Source organism: Pipistrellus kuhlii, unplaced genomic scaffold, assembly GCF_014108245.1.
Source record: "Pipistrellus kuhlii isolate mPipKuh1 unplaced genomic scaffold, mPipKuh1.p scaffold_m20_p_17, whole genome shotgun sequence".
NCBI lineage: Eukaryota > Metazoa > Chordata > Mammalia > Chiroptera > Vespertilionidae > Pipistrellus > Pipistrellus kuhlii.
Window position 1 is genome coordinate 2,649,743 of NW_023425482.1, and position 20,451 is coordinate 2,670,193.

The 20,451-nt window shown below is 44.4% G+C and overlaps 1 protein-coding gene across 2 annotated transcripts in view; it reads right to left on the minus strand.

Moving 5' to 3' along the window:
* The window catches only part of LSM14A (LSM14A mRNA processing body assembly factor), a 71,302-nt gene extending 51,779 nt beyond the window's left edge, over positions 1–19,523 (minus strand). The window contains exon 1 of one of the 2 annotated variants that reach the window (XM_036441181.2): positions 19,208–19,523. In XM_036441181.2, coding sequence (XP_036297074.1) covers positions 19,208–19,328 — 121 coding nt within the window. In that variant the 5' untranslated portion in view covers positions 19,329–19,523. The remainder of the gene's footprint in view (positions 1–19,207) is intronic. The other variant, XM_036441182.2, reaches the window with a different exon arrangement.
* Between the last annotated feature and the right edge of the window lie 928 nt (positions 19,524–20,451).

Genomic DNA, 20,451 nt, shown 5'->3' on the forward strand with positions numbered 1-20,451 from the left:
GACGATGGTGGCTGAGCTGGTGATATCTGATGATGAAAGACCAAAAGCTTTCCCCTGAGATCAGAAACAGGAGACAGCCAATCAATGATTCTCTGTCATCATTGATGTTTCTATCTCTCCCTCACCATCTCTGAAATCAATAAAAATATATAAGTAAGTGGGCATCCTTGTTTCTGATCTTAGGGAAAAGCTTTTGGTGGAAGAAACGGACGCCTGGCCAATTGGGGCCTGCCAACTGGGGGGAGGAATGAAGCATGGGAGGTTGGCTGCTGGCTCCAAGGGAGCCAGCCTTCGTCCCCCTCTGGGAAAGGGTCCACGTCTGCTACCACCAACCCTCAATTCCCTGTCCTGGCTCAGGGCCTGCAGGGCGGAGTGAGGAGCCATGGGAGGTTGGTTGTGGAAGTGCACTGACCACCAGGGGGTAGCTCCTGCATTGAGTGTCTGCCCCCGGTGATCAGTGCGTATCATAGTGACTGGTCGTTTGGTTGTAATGGTTTCTTAGGCTTTTATATATACAGACTAGGGGCCCAGTGCATTAAAATTCATGCATTGGAGGGGGGTCCCTCAGCCTGGCCTGTCCCATCTCACAGTCCGGGAGCTCTCAGGGAAGGGAGGAGACCTTGTGATCAGGGGAAGGTGATGCCCCCCTCACACCTCTGCTGCTGCCACTACCAGCAGCACAAGACTTGGCTGGCTGGGCAGCTGCCATCTGAGGCTTGCCTGTGCTTTGGCCAGCCCTGGATGACTAGGGGGCTGAAGGGACTGGGGGACTCTGGAGGCAGGCACACGGAGTGGCCGGACCAACCCGGGAGCGAGCTCGGCCATGCTGTGTGTCTGCTGCCCTGGAGGGGCTGAGGGGATTGGGCGCCATCATCTTGTGGCTGTGGGCACGTCCATCTCTGAGAGTGTGGCAGTCAATCAGCATATTCCTCCCTTATTGTTTGTGGGCGCTGACATCTTTGTGAGGGTGTGACAGTCAATTAAACATATCCTCTCTTTATTAGATAGGGTTATCTCAGCCTGGCCAGTGTGGCTCAGCAGTTGAGCATCAACCTATGAACCAGAAAGTCATGGTTTGATTCCCAGTCAGGGTACGTGCCAGGGTTGTGGGCTTGATCCACAGTAGGAAGTGTTCAAGAGGCAGCCAATGAATGATTCTTTCTTATCATTGATGTTTATTTTCCTCTCCCTTCTTCACTAAAATAAAAAAAAAGATATTTTTAAAAGTTAGCTCAAAGTGGGCGTGATATTGTGAAATAAGACACACATATATTTTGGTCTTTGTCTCCAGCTCCTGGCTAGAATTCCTAAAACCTTTGTAGTTTCCAAAGAAATAAAGATTGCTAGTAGAGTGTGAATCTTGTTCTAATACTTGGTCTTTGACACAGAGCTCCTAAATCTCTTAGAATTTCTTGGATGACTGGCACATCTTTTGCTCTAATGAGAAGACTCTTGGTGGGCTCCTAGATAAGTTTCTGGAAAGGGGCTGGTCATCAGATTAGCAGCTTGGAACTTTCAACCTCACTTCCCATCCTCTGGGAAGGAGAGAGGGAGTGAAGATTGAGTTGATAACTAATCATGTCTACCTGATGAAGCCTCCACAAAACCCCCAAACTACAGGATTTGGAGAGCTTCCAGGTTGAGGAACATGTGGAGGTGCTGGGAGCGTAGAAAAGTCATGAAAGCTCTGCACTCCTTCCCACCTGTCTTGCCTTATACATCTCTTCCATCCAGCTGTTCCTGAGTTGCACCCTATTATAATAAACTGATAATGTAATAAGGAAACTGTCATTCTGAGTTCTATGAGCTATTCTAGCAAATGATCAAACCAAGGAGGGAGTCATTGGAACCCTTTATAGCTAGTTGGTTGGAAGTGTAGGTCCCTTCTGTACTGGCAGGTAAAGTAGGTGGCAGGGATGGAACAGGTGTGGGGCTATGTGCTTAACCTGTGAAGTCTGACACTTTGAATTGAATTGAACTGTAGGTGTCCAGGGAGTTGGAGAATTGGTTGATGTGGTTAAAACTACTATACATTTTGTGGTAAGGTGGACTGAAAGTAAATTGGTAAGTAGAGAAGAAACACAGATTTTTTTTCTTTTAGTGAGTTCAAGAACCTAAAACTAAGAACCAAAACTATAAAACTATTACAAGAAAGCATAGGAATAAGTCTTTATGATCTGGAATTTGACAACAAATTCTTAAGATATTACACTAAAAACATGAGCAACAAAGGAAATAAATATACTGGACTTCACAAAAATTAAAACTTACTGTACATAAAAGAATATATAAAATGTTAAAAAACAAGAATGTCGAAATGAATTTGCAAGCCACATATAAAGATTTAATAACCAGAATGTATAAAGAATTCTTAACAACAAAAAGGCAAACAACCCAATTAAAAGTGTACAGACACTTCTCATAAAAAGATATATAAACAGCCAAGTTCATGAAAAGATGTTTAATCGTTTGGACAATATAGAAATGCAAATCAAAACCATAATAAAATACCACTTCACTACTAAGATGGTTTTAATAAAAACAGAAAATAACAAATACTGGCAAGGATGTGGAGAAATAGGAATGCAGCTGCTCTGGAAATCAGCTTGGTGGTCCTCAAAAAATTAAACATAGAATTACCAAATGACTCAACAATTTCACTCAAATACTGTATATGAAAACCTATGTCCACAAAGAACCTTGCGCATGAATATTTTTTAAAAAAATATATTTTTATTTTTTTACACAGAGGAAGAGAGAGGGATAGAGTTAGAAACATCGATGAGAGAGAAACATTGACCAGCTGCCTCCTGCACACTGGGGATGTGCCTGCAACCAAGGAACATGCTCTTGACCGGAACTGAACCTGAGACCCCTCAGTCCACAGGCCGATGCTCTATCCACGGAGCAAACCTGTTTCGGCTGCACATGAATGTTTAAAGCAGTATCCTATATAATAAAGATCTAATATGCAAATAAGCATCAAGCCCTCACTTCATCACGTCCTCACTGCTCAGACACTCAACACTGGGGAGAGAGGCATGGGGACCAGCCAAGGCTTCGGCCTGGGAGAGGGACAAGCTGCCCACCCCATGGTCCTGGGTGCCAGCAGCTGCCGCCCGGCCTGGAAGAAAAACAAACTGCATGCCCCACAGTCCTAGGCACTAGCAACTGTGGTTGCGGCCCGGGAGAGGGACAAGCCACCTGCCCCATGGTCCTGTGTTCTAGCGGCTGCAACCTGGGCAAAGTCATCTGTCCACAGTTCCCTGCAGCTGCGGCCAGCCTGGGACCTGGGTGCCTATGGACAGCCAGAGGGAGAGAAGCCCAGGTCCCTGATGCCTGTGACCGGCTGGAGGAAAAAATCCTGGATCCTGGGTGCAGGGTGAGGTAGAGGCAGTTAGGGGCGATCAGGCAGGCAGGCAGAGGTGGTTAGGAGTGATCAGGTAGTCAGGCAGGTGAGTGGTTAGGAGCCAGCAGTCCCGGGTTGTGAGAGGAAGTCAGACATCCCCCGAGGGCCCCAGATTGGAGAGGGTGTAGGCCAGGCTGAGGGACGCCCCTGTGCATGAATTTTGTGCACTGGATCTCTAGTCTATACACTAACAGCCATAACGACCTAATTACCGGTCACTATAATGCCCTCTTTGGCCAGTGAACCGACCCAATTAGGGGGTGAGGCCATTGGCCAACCTCGCCCACCCCCCTTGCCAGCCTGCCCAATTGAACTCCCCCACTCTGATCAAGAGCAGGCCTGCCAGCCAAATGCCCCCTTTCTTTCCCCCTGGCTAGCCGCACCCCCGATCAGTCCACCCCACCACAATAGGCCTGCAGCCCCTCCCCACGACTGGCCCACCCCTGATCGCATCCCTCACCCCAATAGCAGTGGGACTGGGTGGCCAACCTCCTGCAGTTTCTCCCTCTGGCTGCCCACCCTTGATCACACCCCTAACCCCAATAGCAGGTGGGACTGGGTGGCCAACCTCCTGCAGTCTCTCTCCCTGGCTGCCCACCCTTGATCACACCCCCAACCCCAATAGTGGGTGGGACTGGGTGGCCAACCTCCTGCAGTCTCTCCCTCTGGCCGCCCACCCTTGATCACACCCCCAACCCCAATAGGGGGTGGGGCTGGCCAGCCAATCTCCTGCAGCCCTTCCCCCGCCGGCTGCTGGTCCCTGATCAATATCCCCCACCCACCCCATTCAGGGGCAGGGCTGGCTGGCCCATCACGCACAGCCCCTCCCCAAGGCTGGCCCTGCCCCCAATCAGCCCTCCAACCCCAATCGAGGGTGGGGCCTGCCGGCCAATCACCTGCAGCTCCTTCCCCCAGCTAGCCTGCCCCTGATGGAGGCCCTGATCAGAGCCCTGATCTGGGCTGGCTGGACCCCACCCATGCCCAAATTCATATAGTGGACCTCTAGTTACTCATAATAGCCGAAAGTTGGAAACAATGCAGACTTCCATCAACAAATGAGTGATAAACAAATTGCTTTTTTTTTTTTAAATATTACACACACACAGACACACACAACACACACACACCAACAAACAAACAAAAACACAAAAAAACCTCTACCAGTGATATTTCCATGTGGAAATAATATGTTTTTCATGCTTCCTTGCAGTCTTCTGGAAAAGACCCTTATATTTCTCCCTCCCCTCCCCTCCCCTCCCCTCCCCCCCCCTCCCCCCCCCCTTTTTTTTTAAATGAAACATATATTTCATTTACTTGATTGAACGCATTCTTATGGTACATATGATGTTTTACATCGTTGATCTCTACTTTGTTCACACTGACTTCAGTGAGTGTATTTGGGTTTATTTGAGTGTTTATGCTCAAAACTCCACTCAATTGCTGCGTTGGTTTGCTTTCTTTTAGGACCAAGGTGGGTACTTTCACATAAAATCTACTTTGAATTCCTTCTCTGGCGATTCTTTCCTGGATTCTGAGGTTTGCATAATTATACCTACAATAGAACCAGCATTGTAAAGTCACCAAGTTAAATCCTCCTACTCCAATACTACATGATATTTTAATTCTATTATCTAATAAAAAATGTCTAAGGCTGCCAAAACCGGTTTGGCTTTGTGGATAAAGCATCGGCCTGCGGACTGAAAGGTCCCAGGTTCGATTCCGGTCAGGGGCATATACTTTGGTTGGGCACGTCCCCAGTAGGGGGTGTGCAAGAGGCAGCTGATCAATGATTCTCTCTTATCTATGTTTCTAACTCTCCCTCTCTCTTCCGCTCTGTAAAAAAATCAATTATATATATATATATTTAAAAAAAAAAAAGATTTTGAATTTGGTATAATATAGCTGACCAATCAACCAAGTAATCAAGAAAACCACAGGTTCACTAAAAAAATTTGCCACCCATACATTCCATGTTTTTTGATGCACTCAAGAAATATTGAGGGGAAAAGAGAATTAAGTGAAAACAAGAAACAGGAACTCTTGGGTATCTATAAATATACTGGTAAGAGATAATGGACCAGAATAGAGCAGTAGAGGTGGTAAGAGGTCAAATTCTGGATATATTTTGAAAGTAGAACTGATAGGATCAAAAACATGAGGTGTGAGAGGAACAAAGGAATTAAAGATGACTCAGAGGTTTTTGGTCTTACCAACTAAAAGAATAAGTTGTCATTCAATTATATGAAGAAACCTAATAGAGAAACAGGTTTGGGACATGTGGAATAGTAGATGCCAGTAGACATTCCTCCAGGTGATGTTAATGAGGCAGTATGATACATAGCAGGTTCTAGAATAGTATCTTTTCATTTCAGAATTGATGTTGTAGGAACTAAACTCTTGTTTATATAAATTAGCCTACAGTATAATTGGTTTCATTACATAGTTTCACTTAAAGTCACAAAACCCACTGACAACCTGAAGTGAGGATTTACTGTACAAATCAAGAGTTAAGAGGGTCCACTTAGAGATAACAGTAATGTATAGACAGTATTTGCAGCTATGAACTAGATGAGATCAAGAGAAGAATACAGATGCTAAAATAAGTAAATAATTTTTCTAGTTTTCATTGACTTTAGAGAGAGAGGAAGGGAGAAGGAAGAAGAGAGAAACATCCATTAGTTGCCTCCCACATGCACCCTGACCAAGGATGAAAACGGAAATCTGGGTATGTGCACTTACAGGGAATTGAACCAGTGACCTTTTTGGAGCATGGGATGATGCCCAACCAACTAAGTCATACTGGCCAGAGTGTAATTTTTTAAGAGAAAAAGAACCAGCTAACCCTGGAGCTCTCCAACATTTGGAGGTTTAAGAACTGAAGAATCATCAAAGGAGACGGAGATGTAACTAGTGAGGTATGAGAAAAAAACAGGATGACAATGAAGAAAGTGTTTCAAGGCGAAAAGACCAATTGTGTAGCATATTGCTGATCAGTCAAGCAGATTGAGGATAAGAAACAACCACTAGATTTAGCAACACAGAAATCTTTGGTAACCTTGATAAAAAGTTTCTTACTTGTGGGAATAAAAACCTAAATAAAGCGGGCTCAAACAATAATAAAAACAGGTGGTGCAGAAAACTTCAGGAAGTATTGGTATAAAGGAGGGGTAGATCTGGAAGTGCTGTTAATGCTGTTAAGATGGTAGTGTTTTGTTGTTGCTGTTTTTAATATGGGTGAAACAACAGCCTATCTGCATAAAGAAAAATCTGGTAGAGAAGGAAAAGCTGAACATAGTAGAAAATTGCTGGAACAGTGTTCTTGAATCATCAAGAGGAGATGACACCTACTGTACAAGTGAAGGGTGGCCTTCAAGAGAAGAACAGTTTGTCTATACTGAGAGACAAGATTGAGGTTTTGGGCACAGATGCAGGTAACTAGGTACATGTGGGACGAGCTCATCAAAATTTGCATGTTTGCTATTTTTTTCTCTATTCAATAGGAAGCAATGTTTACAGGTTGAAAGCAAAGATAGGGGAGGAGATGTGGAGGTCTGAGGAAAACAGAAGAAATGGAACAGTCATTCAGAAAAATGGAATGAACTATGGAAATATAGTATGACTATGGGGTTAGTGAATATTTTAGAGTGAAATTGATAGCATGTCTAGGTTGATTTAATTAACAATGAGATAGCTACTCTAATAAGTGGTACAATAAACTAGTTATTTTTATGCTAATTTAATTTTCAGAATGACTGAAATATGGGCATTATTTAAAAACTAAACAAGTTAAAGCTAAGGTTAAATAAATTGTCCATGATCAAAGAGCTCCCAAGTATTTAACATTTTCTTTCAGAAACAAACACACACTCTACAAAATAAGAATAAGAACCTTGTGCCGAGGCCGGTTTGGCTCAATGGATAGAGCGTCGGCTTGGGGACTGAAAGGTCCCGGGTTCAATTCCGGTCAAGGGCATGTACCTTGGTTGCGGGCATATCCCCAGTAGGGGGTGTGCAAGAGGCAGCTGATCGATGACACTCTCTCGTCGATGTTTCTAACTCTCTATCTCTCTCCCTTCCTCTCTGTAAAAAATCAATAAAATATATTAAAAAAAAAAAAGAACAAGAACCTTGTTAAATAAAATATGTTAGAGACTCACACTTTGCCCATTATGATTTACTTCAATGACATCCAGTTTTAAAAATGGTTCATTAAAGTGATACTTTAAAGCAGCATAGAGAAAATAAAACATAAATTATCTCTATAGAGAGCATCTTCTACATGGAGTAATACATTCAAGTTAAATCACCTGCACTTACTGTTATTATGTCATGCACATAACAAGACTTTTTTACTCTCTTCTTCTACTACTGTATTTTCTTCAGGCTTTATGTTGTTTTCTCTACTTCTGATTCATGGTTTATTTTACTCCACTGGAAAATAAAGTTAGTTTTGGCACCTGGCTTCAGACTCTCGTAATTACCAAGTACTCTATGAACTATACTGCAACAATAAACTGTTTCCAAGGTTCCAAGTTCTGGTAACCTGATTAAATAGGGCAAACCAAAAGAAATTACAGCTTGAAGTTTCACTAGATCTTTGACATTCTAGGTAGTGATTTTATGAACTGCTAATTTTAGGTCCCCTACTCCTGTGAGAATGCAAGAAATCAATACAGCACTTCACAGGTATTTCACCCATCATGTCAAGCTCTCCCACTCTCTCACTAGAAATTATGATTAAGTAGCTACAATAATTAATCAAGAACTGGGTAAGCTATTCAAATGGGCAACACTGGAATATGGAAATACTTTATTACTACTTTACCTTTTTTATATCCCTCCATTAATCCCTTGATTTTAAGGACAAACCATTTTAAAAGCAGCTAGCTTACACACACACACACACACACACACACACACACGAAATTCATGCACAGGGTGTGTATCCCTCAGCCCAGCCTGCACCCTCCCCAATCAGGGACCCTTTGAGGGATGTCCAACTGCCCATTTAAGCCCGATCCTGGTACCAACAGTCAGACATCCCTCTCACAATCCAGCACTGCTGGCTCCCAACTGCTTACCTGCCTGCCTTCCTGATTGCCCCTAACCACTTCTGCCTGCCAGCCTGATCACCCCCTAACCACTCCCCTTGCCAGGCTGATTGATACCTAACTGCTCCCCTGCCAGCCTGTTTGCTCCTAACTGCCCTTTTCCTGCAGGCCTGGTCACCCCTGACTGCCCTCCCCTGCAGGCCCAGTCACCCCCAACTTCCCTCCTCTGTCAGCCTGGTTACCCCTAACTGCCCTCTTCTGCTGGCCATCTTGTGTCCACATGGGGGCAGTCATCTTTGACACACATGGGGGCAGCCATCTTGTGTTGGAGTGATGGTCAATTTGCATGTTATTCTTTTATTATATAGGATAGAGGCCTGGTGCTTGGGTGGGGGCTGGATGATTTGCCTTGAAGGGTGTCCTGTATCTGGATCAGGGTGGGGGTTCCCTTGGGTTGTGGTCTGGCCTGGGCGAGGGGCCTGTGGTGGTTTGCAGGCTGGCCATGCCCCTGGCAGCCCAAGCAGAAGCCCTGGGATCTGGGGTTTATTTATCTTCTATAATTGAAACTTTGTAGCCTTAAACAGAAGCCAAGACAGGCCAGGGCTGCAGAAATTTTTCCTCCGTAGCAGGTGTGTGTGTGTGTGTGTGGGGGGGGGGGGGGGGGGGGTGGGGGTGGGGGGCGGGCGGCTCAAGCCTCCTGCTCTCTCCAGCTCTGTGGCTGCCGCTGTTTTGTTGAGATTTATCTATCTTCTATAATTGAAACTTTGTAGCCTTGAGCAGAGGAGGCCAAGGCAGGCCAGGGCAGATGGAAAGCTTGGCTTCCTCCATTGCCAGGGAAACCCAAGCCTCCTGCTCTCTCTGTGGCTGCAGCCATCTTTGTTGGGTTAATTTGCATAACTGCTCCTGATTGGCTGGTGGGTGTGGCCAGTGGGTGTAGCAGAGGTACGGTCAATTTGCATATTACTATATATATATATATATATATATATATATATATATATATATATATATATATTTTTTTTTTTTTTTTTTTAAAGATAGTATGGATATAAATAAAATCACTAGAGACCTGGTGCACAGATTCATGCAGTGGTGAAGTCCCTCAGCCTGGCCTGTGGGGATCGGGCCGAAACTGGATCTCTGATATACCCCAAGGGGTCCCGAATTGTGAGGGCCCAGGCCAGGCCGAGGGACTCAATCAGCCCACAATCGGGGCCAGGGAGGGACCTACGGAGGGTTCCAGGGTGTGTCCAGCTCATCTCACCCAGTCCCAATTGGCCAGACCCCAACAGCAAGCTAACCTATTGGCCAGAGCATCTGCCCCCTGGTGGTCAGTGTTCATGATAGCAACTAGTCGACTTAGCATATTAGGCTTTTACTATATGAGGATTCTTCTTCACAAAGTTTCTTTTCCCACTGCAGCAGCAATCTGGTTTTCAACTGACTAGTGGATTATCCAGGTTCAGCTAACTAAATATGTTATAAATTTCATTCATCTTAGCCCATTTTATTTAAAGTGTTAAAATTTATGTTTAAAAAAAAAATGTGTACTTCCTTGAACTTTGAAATTCCCATAATTAGAAATCTTCAGTAACTACAAATATCCTTTCATTTATTCTAATATTTGCCAAGAGCATGATATGCACCAGATACTACGGATAGAACAATGAATGAGACAAAACCTTGGTTTCATGGATCTTCCACTTTGGGGGGGAATCTCTTGGAATCCAGGATCTAGAATATGCCTGGGCATCATATCCACATATATAATTGGAAATATTCCACAAACTATTCATGTATGTCACATCTTTGCAAGTCCCTCAAATATTCTGAACTGATTCTTAAAAATTGAGCCAGGCCAGTGTGGCTGTGGTTGAGGTCACTGTTCAATTTCTGGTTGGGCATATGCCTGGGTATCAGGCTTGATCCCTGGTGGGGGTGTACAGGAGGCAGCTGATTGATGATTCTCTCTCAATATGGATGTTTCTCTCTGAAGTCAATTTTGAAAATATTAAAAAAGAAATTATAATTGAGGTTGAGCCATAGGTTAAACTGTCTCCCCAACAATATAAACCTTCCCAAAGATTATATCCTTTTGTACCCCAATTCTCCAAAATTGGTTACTTTTTTGAAAGGAGAGGGGGCAATGTATATTAGGTGTATTAATTTTAAAGAGAAATACAATTGTGAACATAGAAAAGTATTATTTGGAGATATGCCCAAGAGATTTCTATAAGGTTAACAAACTAAATACTAAATGGTTTACATTTACTCATTCATTAAAGAAATATTTGTTCATCCCAGGAGCTAATTCTATGAGGGAGGGAAGGTGAACACTGATAATAGACACATACAAATAAGCAAGGAAGATTACATGTAGGTCACGATCAGTGCTAGGAATAAAATACATTCAGAGATGTGATAGGGACAAACTACAATTCAGATATCAAAGTCTTTCTAAGTTGTCTTTAAGACTTCTTGACATTTATTTAGAAGATTCTGAATGTCAAAGCCTATCAAACTTACCTAATCTCATTTTTATAGAATTAAGAGCTAATCTGTAAAATCTCTAGCAAAAAATAAAGGACATTATCCATTCAGCAATACATTTGGGGTTAGTTTTTTTTTTTTAAATATATTTTATTGATTTTTTACAGAGAGGAGGAGAGAAGGATAGAGAGCTAGAAACATCGATGAGAGAGAAACATCGACCAGCTGCCTCTTGCACACCCCCTACCGGGGATGTGCCCGCAACCAATGTACATGCCCTTGACCGGAATCGAACCTGGGACCTTTCAGTCCACAGACCAACGCTCTATCCACTGAGCCAAACCGGTTTCGGCTGGGGTTAGTTTTTTTTATTAGCTATAGTGTGACCATACAATTTATCACCCAAACAAAATACTTTCAAGAGAGAAAAGGGATGTTCTGTTTAGCCAGTGTTGTTCAGTAGATTGAGCATCGTCCCATGCGCCAAGAAGTCACTGGTTCAACTTCTGGTAGGCCACATGCCCAGGTTGTGAGCTTGATCTCCAGTAGGGATTGTGCAAGAGGCAGCTGATGGATGTTTCTCTCTCAAAACCAATTTTTAAAAAACATAATAAAAATATTTAAAAAATAGAGATGCTCTAATAATTATGCCAGACCACAGGACTTTCCACTAGGGCAAACAAGGCCATATGGTCACCCTAGTTATATACTACATCTAACAAAACTAGCCAAAATTTCAGGAGTATTTTATAGTTCCAGATGAATTTAAATGATAAGTAACAAAACTAGAGGCTTAGTGCATGAATTTGTGCACAGGTCCCTCAACTTGGCCAGCGATCAGGGGGAGGGACCACGGAAGGTTGGCCAGCTGCAGGAGTTTGGGGGCACACTCACCACCAGGGGGCAGCTCCTGCACTGTCTGCTCCCTAGTGGTCTGTGTACATCATAGCTACTGGTCGTTCACTTGCTTAGGCTTTTATATATGTACTGTGGATATCAAAGTAAAGGACTTGAATTATAATCTGGACCATATAAACCAAGTGAATCCCTTACTAAATTTAAAGATTTAAATATCTCACATCATACACAAAGTCAATTTCAGGTACATTGTAGACCTAAATGTGAAAAGACAAAGTGAAACATTTTGAAAGACCATCAAAGTATATCCATGATCTTGGAAGAGAAAAAAATTCCTGTAAAAAAACAAAGGAAGAAAGGGAGGGAGGGAGGAAAACTCTAGCCATAAAGAAAAACAATGATAAACATGTCTGTATCAAAATTAAGAAATTCTCTGTTCACCAAAAGAAACCATTAAGTAACAAAAATTATTTCCATCAAATATATCCAGCAAAAGATTCATATTTGAAAGACCCAACTCTAGAAAATACATGCATTTCAATAGAAAAATGATCAAAAAATTTCAAAGGCATTTTATGAAAGATGAAATCTAAATTACCAAGATATGAAAAGGTATGCACCACATTTGTAATTAGAGATTGAAACCAGGTTCAACTACATACCCACCAGATTGACTAGAATTAAAATATCTGATCCTAAGTATTATTGTTGACCAGAGACCCACTGCACGAAATTTGTGCAGGAGGGGGTGAGCGCCCTAAGCCCAGCCTGCACCCTCTCCAATCTGGGACCCCTCAGGGGATGTCCAACTGCCTCTTGCAATCCGAGACCACTGGCTCCTAACCACTCACCTACCTGCCTGCCTGCTAGCCTCTAACCCACATGTGTCAAACACAAGGCCTGCGGGCCAAATCCGTCCCGCCAGGCCTTGCAATGTGGCCCGCACCACACTGTCATCACTGCACTCCGCTGCGTTTCCATCACAATGACAGTTTATGACTGTTCAGTAAACCATTCGGCCCGCGATTTAGGCTGGATTTTAGATTTTGGCCCCTTCTCTGATTGAGTTCGACACCCCTACAAACCCTCTGCCTGCCTCTAACCACCTCTACCCGGCTGCCTGATCACCCCTAAATGCTCCCCTACTGGCTTGATCACACGTCTCTGCCTCACATTCAGGACCTAGGATTGCCTCCTCTGGCCAGTCACAGGCAACCAGGACCCAGGATACTTTGCCTGTGCTGGCCACAGCAACAGGGGACCGTGGGCGGGTGACTTTGTCTGGGCCACAGTTGCAGGTGTGCAGGACTGGGGGTGGGTGGCTTGTCCCTCTCCTGGACCACAGACGCAGCCATTGGTGCCCGGGACCTCAGGGTGGGCAGCTTGGCCTTCTCCCGGGCTGCAGTGCAGCTGCAGCTGCTGGCACCTGGGACCATGGGGTGTGTAGCTTGTCCCTCTCCTGAGCCTCAGGTACAGGTGCAGCTGCCGGTGCTCGGGACCACAGGGCAGGTGGCTTTGTCTCTCTCCTGGGCCATAGCCCCTGCCACTGGTGCCTGGGACAGAGGGGTGGGCAGATTATCCCTCTCCTAGGCCACAGCCTGGCTGGTCCCGATTCCTCTCTCGCGAGTTCATTTGTGCCTGGCTGGTCCCCATTCTTCTCTCCTCAGTGTTGAATGTCTGATCAGTTAAGGTGTGATGACCATTTGCATATTAGCTCTTTATTAGATAGGAGGATTATATAGGATGAGGGATGTAGAATAAAACTCTCATATACTAATAACTGGAACAAAATCTAGTAAACTTCTCTGGAAAACTACTTGGCATTACCTAATAAAGACACATATTCCTCATGATCCTGCAATTCAAAGAATATAACCTCAAGAAAATTATATAAATGTGCATCAGTACACTTAAACACAATGTTCATTCATAAAGGCATTGTTCATAGTAGCCAAAAAACCTGTAAGCAATTTAATCAATTGCAGAATATTCAAAACTGCAGAATAGATAAACCTGTGTTATTTATGATACTGAGGCCCAATGCATGGAGATCCTGCAAGAGTGGGCCTTCCTTCCCCTGGCTGCCAGCATTGCCTTCACTCTGGCCCGGAGTCACCTCTCCACCTTCCCATGCTGCCCAGAGGCCTGGAGCGGTGTGGAACACCTGTGTCACCACCATGGTGATGACACAAGCTTCCCGTTACTGGCTTCTTGGCGCCTGTGTATGCAAATCAATCCATCTTTGTTGGGTTAATTTGCATAATCACACCTGATTGGCTGGAGGGCGCCACGAAGGTATGGTCAATTCGCATCCTTTTCTTTTATTAGTGTAGATACTATGTCACAACAAAATCCAAAATGAAAAAAAGGGTGGGAAAAGTAGGTTTATAGTTGTGAGCATATGAAACCCAAGTATATTCTTTAAAAATACATATTTTTTTTATTGATTTCAGAAAAACATCAATGATGAAAGAGAATCATTGATTAGACGCCTCCTGCACACCCACTACTGGGGATCGAGCCCAAAACTCCAGGCATGTGCCCTTTACCAGAATTGAACCTGGGACTCTTCGGTCCACAGGCCAACACTCTACTCACTGAGCCAAATCAGCTAAGGCCATAAGTTTATTCCTGTATTTGTTTTTTATTCTTGTACTAGAGGCCTAGTGTAGGAATTTGTGCACCAGTGGGGTCCCTCGGCATGGCCTGTGGGATTGGGCAGAAACTGGCTCTCCAACATCCTCTGAGGGGTCCCCAGAGGGCACAGGCCAGGCCCAGGGACCCCACAGGTGCACGACTGGGGCTGGGGAGAGAGGAGGGAGGTTGGCCTGCTGGGGAAGGAATGCGGGAAGGCCCCAGGACCTGTCTGGCCCATCTTGCTCAGTCCTGATTGGCCAGACCCCAGCAGCAAGCTAACCTACTGGTCAGAGCATCTGCCCCCTGGTGGTTAGGGCATGTCACAGTGAGCAGTTGAGCAGCCGTTAGTATATTATACTTTGATTGGTTGAATGGATGACCAGACACTTAGCATTTTAGGCTTTTATTATATATAATAGGATATATATTTTTCCATATCAACAACTCTAAACCTACTTTTACAACCCTTTTATATGATTCCATGTATGTAAGGTTAAAAAATGATCAAAACTAAACTCTATTATTTAGGGATGTAAACTTCTCAGATAAAACTATAAATGTCAGAATAACATTTATATCTAGTATAAGAGAGTGGTAGTCATGATGGGAAGATGCAGGGTGTGGAAGTCTTCTCAGATGTTGGCAATGTCTGTTTTGCTCTGGGTGGTATTTACAAGGTTCACGATTTAAAAATACTGCCCAGTTGGGACCTGCATACAGAATGTTGTATCATATTTCGAGAAAGAAATTTATGGAATGGCTACCACATTGCAACCAGCAGTGGTGACAACACCTGCAAAGTATGGGACCTTTGACAGTGGTGCTGCACCTATACAACCCCAGCTCATCAACTGGTTTGGCTCAGTGTATAGAGCATTGGCTTGCAGACTGAAGGGTCCCAGGTTCGATTTCAGTCAAGGGCATGTACCTTGGTTGTGGGCACATTCCCTGTGGGGGGTGTGCAGGAGGCAGCTGGTTGGTGTTTCTGGCTCTCTGTCCCTCTCCCTTCTTCTCTGTAAAAAATAGTAAAACAAACAAATATAACACAAACAAACTTAGTGACTGGTGTCAATTTTGAGCCTATCCATAAGAATTTCTTGCTCACTGGTACCTATACGTATTAATACACCCAAGATCTGGACCCATCCAAGCTGGTTCCCACTGAAGTGATGGCTGGCCATGAAGGCAAAGTGATGGGCCTAATTTCTCCTAATGGGCAGGTTATAGCCACTTGCTCATATGACAGGACCTTCAAGCTCTGGATGGCTGAATACGCACGGCCATAGAAAAAGGACTCAAATCTCAAGCTCCCCCTTCAGAGCCATTTTGTTCTATCATGTTTGCTGCCAATTGCCATGTATAGACCCTCAGTAGTAGATTGGATTTCTATGTCAGCCCCTACTTCAAGCAGGCAGCCCAGTTCCTGAGTGCTGGTGAACTGCTTTTCATGCTTGAATATTAATTTCATCTTCAAGCCCTGCCAGTAACTCTATAAACAATTGTTTTTATTAATCTTTTGTTTGAACACTCTGTTGCCTTCCTCACAGCACTCAGGATTATAGCTAGCTCCATTTTTAATTCTTGAAACTTGGCTTTCTATTTCATGGTACATGCTTCAGGACTACATGTGACCCAAGGAACAAAGTGGCTGGACTGCAGTCTGGGAGCCCTCGAATAAAGAGGCACATACTGGCTAAATAATGCCTGACAGAGCGAGAACCTTTCCTTTGCCTTGAGAATGGGAGGAGAAGAGGTAGATCCACAGCGATGCTCAGTTATGCATACTCTTCCTGTTGACTTCACTTGGAATGGTATCTGCATCAGGGAGCTTCAGGAAGCTCAGAGCTGAGCATTTGTCTTGTTGGAAAATGTCTCCCTTTTTTTTTTTTTTTTTTTAAGTTTGGCATCTTTATGTTACCCCAAAGCCAGACCATTGTGTCAAGATTCAATGAAATTTTTAGGAAGTTAAAACAAAATAAAACAAAAAAACAAACACAAAAACTGCCCAGCCTATTTGGCTCAGTGGCTGAGCATCCACCTATGAATCAAGAAGTCACAGTTTGAATCTTGGTCAGGGCACATGACAGATTATGGGCTCAATCCCCAGTGTGCAGCATGCAGGAGGCAGCCAGCCAATGATTCTCTCTCATCATTGATGTTTCTGTTTCTCTGAAATCAGTAAGATATATTTTTTCTTGTTTTTATGTATCATTTCAACATGTGTGGTTATATTTCCAAATAGAAAAAGGGAAATACTCTCCTCAGAGGGAATAAAAACAAAATTAACATCTTAAAGAAAATCTTAAGACTGTTACTCAAAGAGATTAACTCAATCTATAGTTTAAAAAAAGTAATCGGGATCTCTAACTCCAAATGCATACTGTATCCTAAACTCTATGAATAAACGTTGGACTTTAAAGTTAGAATGCCATTCTTCAGACAAATTTTGCAAAAGGTGGAAATTCAGATATCAAATTACTCAACAAGTCATATAAATCCTATATAATTTTAAAATCAAACACCCACTTATGCTGAAACCGGTTTGGCTCAATGGTAGAGCATCGGTCTGCGGATTGAAAGGTCCCAGGTTTGATTCCGGTCAAGGGTATGTACATTGGTTGCGGGCACATCCCTGGTAGAGGGTGTTCAAGAGGCAGCTGATCGATGACTCTCTCTCATAGACGTTTCTAGCTATCTCTCTCCCTTCCTCTCTGTAAAAAATCAATAAAATATATTTTAAAAAACCAAACAAACAAAAAAAAAACACACCCACTTATAATTTTGAAACTTGAAATAAGTGTCCAGTGTTGACTGGGAAGTTATATAGCAATTTAAGATTAGATACTGCTGAATCAGTATACCAAGATTTGATAATTCCAGTTTTTGCAAACAATTAAATTCCCAAACATATTACTCATATTGATTTTTTAAAAAGCATACATTATATATGTAGGATTAAATATCAAAGTCATATAAATTAAATGATTAAAAATCTTTTTATTGTACTATACCACATTTTAAAAAAAATATATTTTATTGATTTTGTACAGAGAGGAAGGGAGAGAGACAGAGAGAGTCATCAATCAGTTGCCTCTTGCACACCCCCCACTGGGGATATGCCCGCAACCAAGGCACATGCCCTTGACAGGAATCTAACCCGGGTCCCTTCAGTCCCCAAGCCATTGAGCCAAACCGATTTCAGCTATACCACATTTCTTAAGTCATGATGCAAGGAACAAATTATATTTGGCACATAAATTTAATTATTACAGATTAATAAAATGTTTATTGACTCTAGAAGCTGTTGAAAAGACAATTTAAAAGTGTGGGCCATTAACAAAATATACTTTTTAAAAGACTGGAGTTAATATATTAGAAATCTTAAAAATGTATAGATCTTTAAAGGTGGCACAGTCAAATGAGTAAGTCACTAAACTAACAAGATACCTTAAAATCCAGATTAGATAAAACAGTGTTTTTTAAAAAGTTATTGAATCACTTTATTAAGGACTACTTTTTGCATCAAGAACATCAGAGAGCCTGTTTCATAATTTCATAAAGTCATTAAAACTAAAACATTATACAGCTAAATACCATCTGGGGATAAAAAATGAAAAGAACAGAAAACAAAATAAGACTCCTTATCAGGTATAAAATTTGCCCCAATACCAGTGCTATTAAAAGTGATCTACCAGAGCATCCAAAAATGTCATTAAATATTTGTTTGATAATATGAAGTTACTCTCCTACCGGTTAAAGATTAAATTTTTTAAAATAGATTTAGAAATTTTCTTCCTATCCCCGGACCTCCCCTACCAAGCTTCCAGATTCCATGTGCTGTGAAAAATGGTGCTTCCCTCTCATAAGCATGCCAAACTTGTGAGATTTCTTTTATGATGAAGAGCTGAAAAGTTTATTTTCTTCTGGTTTCCCGGCGGAAAGAAGGCTCAGAGCGCATGAAACGGAAACAAAACCCACAGACACTGTGGCTCTGCTAAGTACTACAAATAGGACACCTTCTTCAACACCCAAAACTCCCGGTCCCAGCGAGCCTTCCCAGGGCTTGGTCCGCGCCCACGGACCACGCACAGCCGCCTTTGGAACAAGGGTCCTGGGTCCAGCTTGAACCCTGCTCCCCACACGCTTTCGGAAACAAGGTCAATGCAAGTGCAGCAAGCACTTTTAAAGAGGTGGTTGCACAACAGGCTTAGCGAAGGATTCCGGTTTAACAGGTAAATACTACACAGGAGACAAGAGGGATGAGATCTGCTCGAGACTGTCTGCATCACAGAACAAACCCAAAGTTTCAGAACACGACTTACAGTTCACCTAAGGACTATCGCAACAAATTGAAATTGAGAACGTGAGGAAACGGCGCTGTAGAATTAAGAAATCAGCACTAAATTCAAGCGAGGAGGAAAAATTATTTGACTACGAGGGCTTTTGTTTCGCGGTGAGACGACAGACGGCCGAATTTCAGAGTTGGAAGACACGCCTGTCTCTCCGCGTTCTCCGGCCCGTTCTGGGCTTCAGGCCCGCCCGCCCCGCTCTGGGTCGCGCAGTTCCCGGATGGAAGCCGCGGACCTCGGCGGCGGAGCCAGGGAGTCCTGGGGGAGGCCGCGGCCGGACGCGCCACGCCAGGGCCCGGTAGCGGCCTCCCGGAGGACGGTGGAGGGGACAGCGATGGAGCGAGGAGGCCGCAAACCGAGAGCACAACGCAGCCCTGATTGGGCGCAAGGCCCGACACCCCACCCCGGAGTACCTTTGGCGAGAGCTACGGTGGAGTTCTCGGTGTCGATGGTGTAGAGGATGCCCTCGTAGCGGATCTCCGCCTTGGAGATAAGGCTGATCTTGCTGCCGATGTAAGGGGTGCCCCCACTCATGGCGCCGCCGCCGCTCTGGGCCGCTGGCAGAAAGGCAAATCCCACGCCGCGGTCGCCGCTCCGCACTACCGCTCGCTCCGCCGGTGCCTACAGCAGCTGCCTCAGACCCAACATGGCGGCGGCGCCGGCTGCGCTACCCTCCCCCAGCCTTCCGCCCTCAAACCGCGGCGCGGCGGCGCGGCGGCGGCGGCGGCGGCAGTAGCGGCGGCGGCGCGGGGCATGCTGGGCCAGTGAGGGCGGGCTCTCGCGAGACTCGGCTGGCTGCGTGTGGCTCCGCAGTTCTCCGGGATTCTGTTGTCCTGATAGCACCTCTTGACCTGGCCCAGTGGGATCCTGTTTGGGCCGCCCGAGAGGAGTATGAGGAGAGGAGAAATGCTCGCTGGAGCCGAGACACCGTGGGTGCGCGCTGCCCTGTTGACCTAAGGTGTGGCCTTCACTATTTCCATACCCGTTGTATCTTGTCTTTGCAAAGGCTGATCCCTCTGCCTGAAAGTGGCCCACCCGCCACCATACTCCTGACGATCTCGTTTAAGACCCAATCCTTTCCCCGTGGAAGCAACTGGGTCCCTAACAGAGGTCTCATGGCCCCATGACAGCATCCACCGCTCAGTGAGCTCCCTCACCCCCAATACGTACCCCCCAACTCTGGCATGGAGCTGGGATTCTGTCCATACTTTCAGATGGTCCCATTCCGGCTCTTAGCTTTCAAAACCATTGAGTATTTTTTAATATACATATTTTTTATTGATTTCAGAAAGGGAGGGAGAAGGAGAGAAAGAGAGAGAGAGAGAGAGAGAGAGAGAGAGAGAGAGAGAGAGAGAGAGAGAGAGAGAGAGAGAGAATGAATGAGAATCATTGATCGGCTGCCTCCTGCACACCCCCTACTTGGGATCAAGTCGCAACATGGGCATATGCTCTTTACTGGAATCAAACCTGGGACCCCTCAGTCCGCATGCCTACGCTCTATCCACTGAGCCAAACCTGCTAGGGCAAATTGAGTATTTGCAGCTGTGATCAATTCTGTGAACTCAGGATTCATATAAAAAAGACTCAACCTCAGTTGGATGTCTTAATTGGCAACTTTGTGTGTCCAAAACCTTATTCCCGATTTCCTCTCCAAACC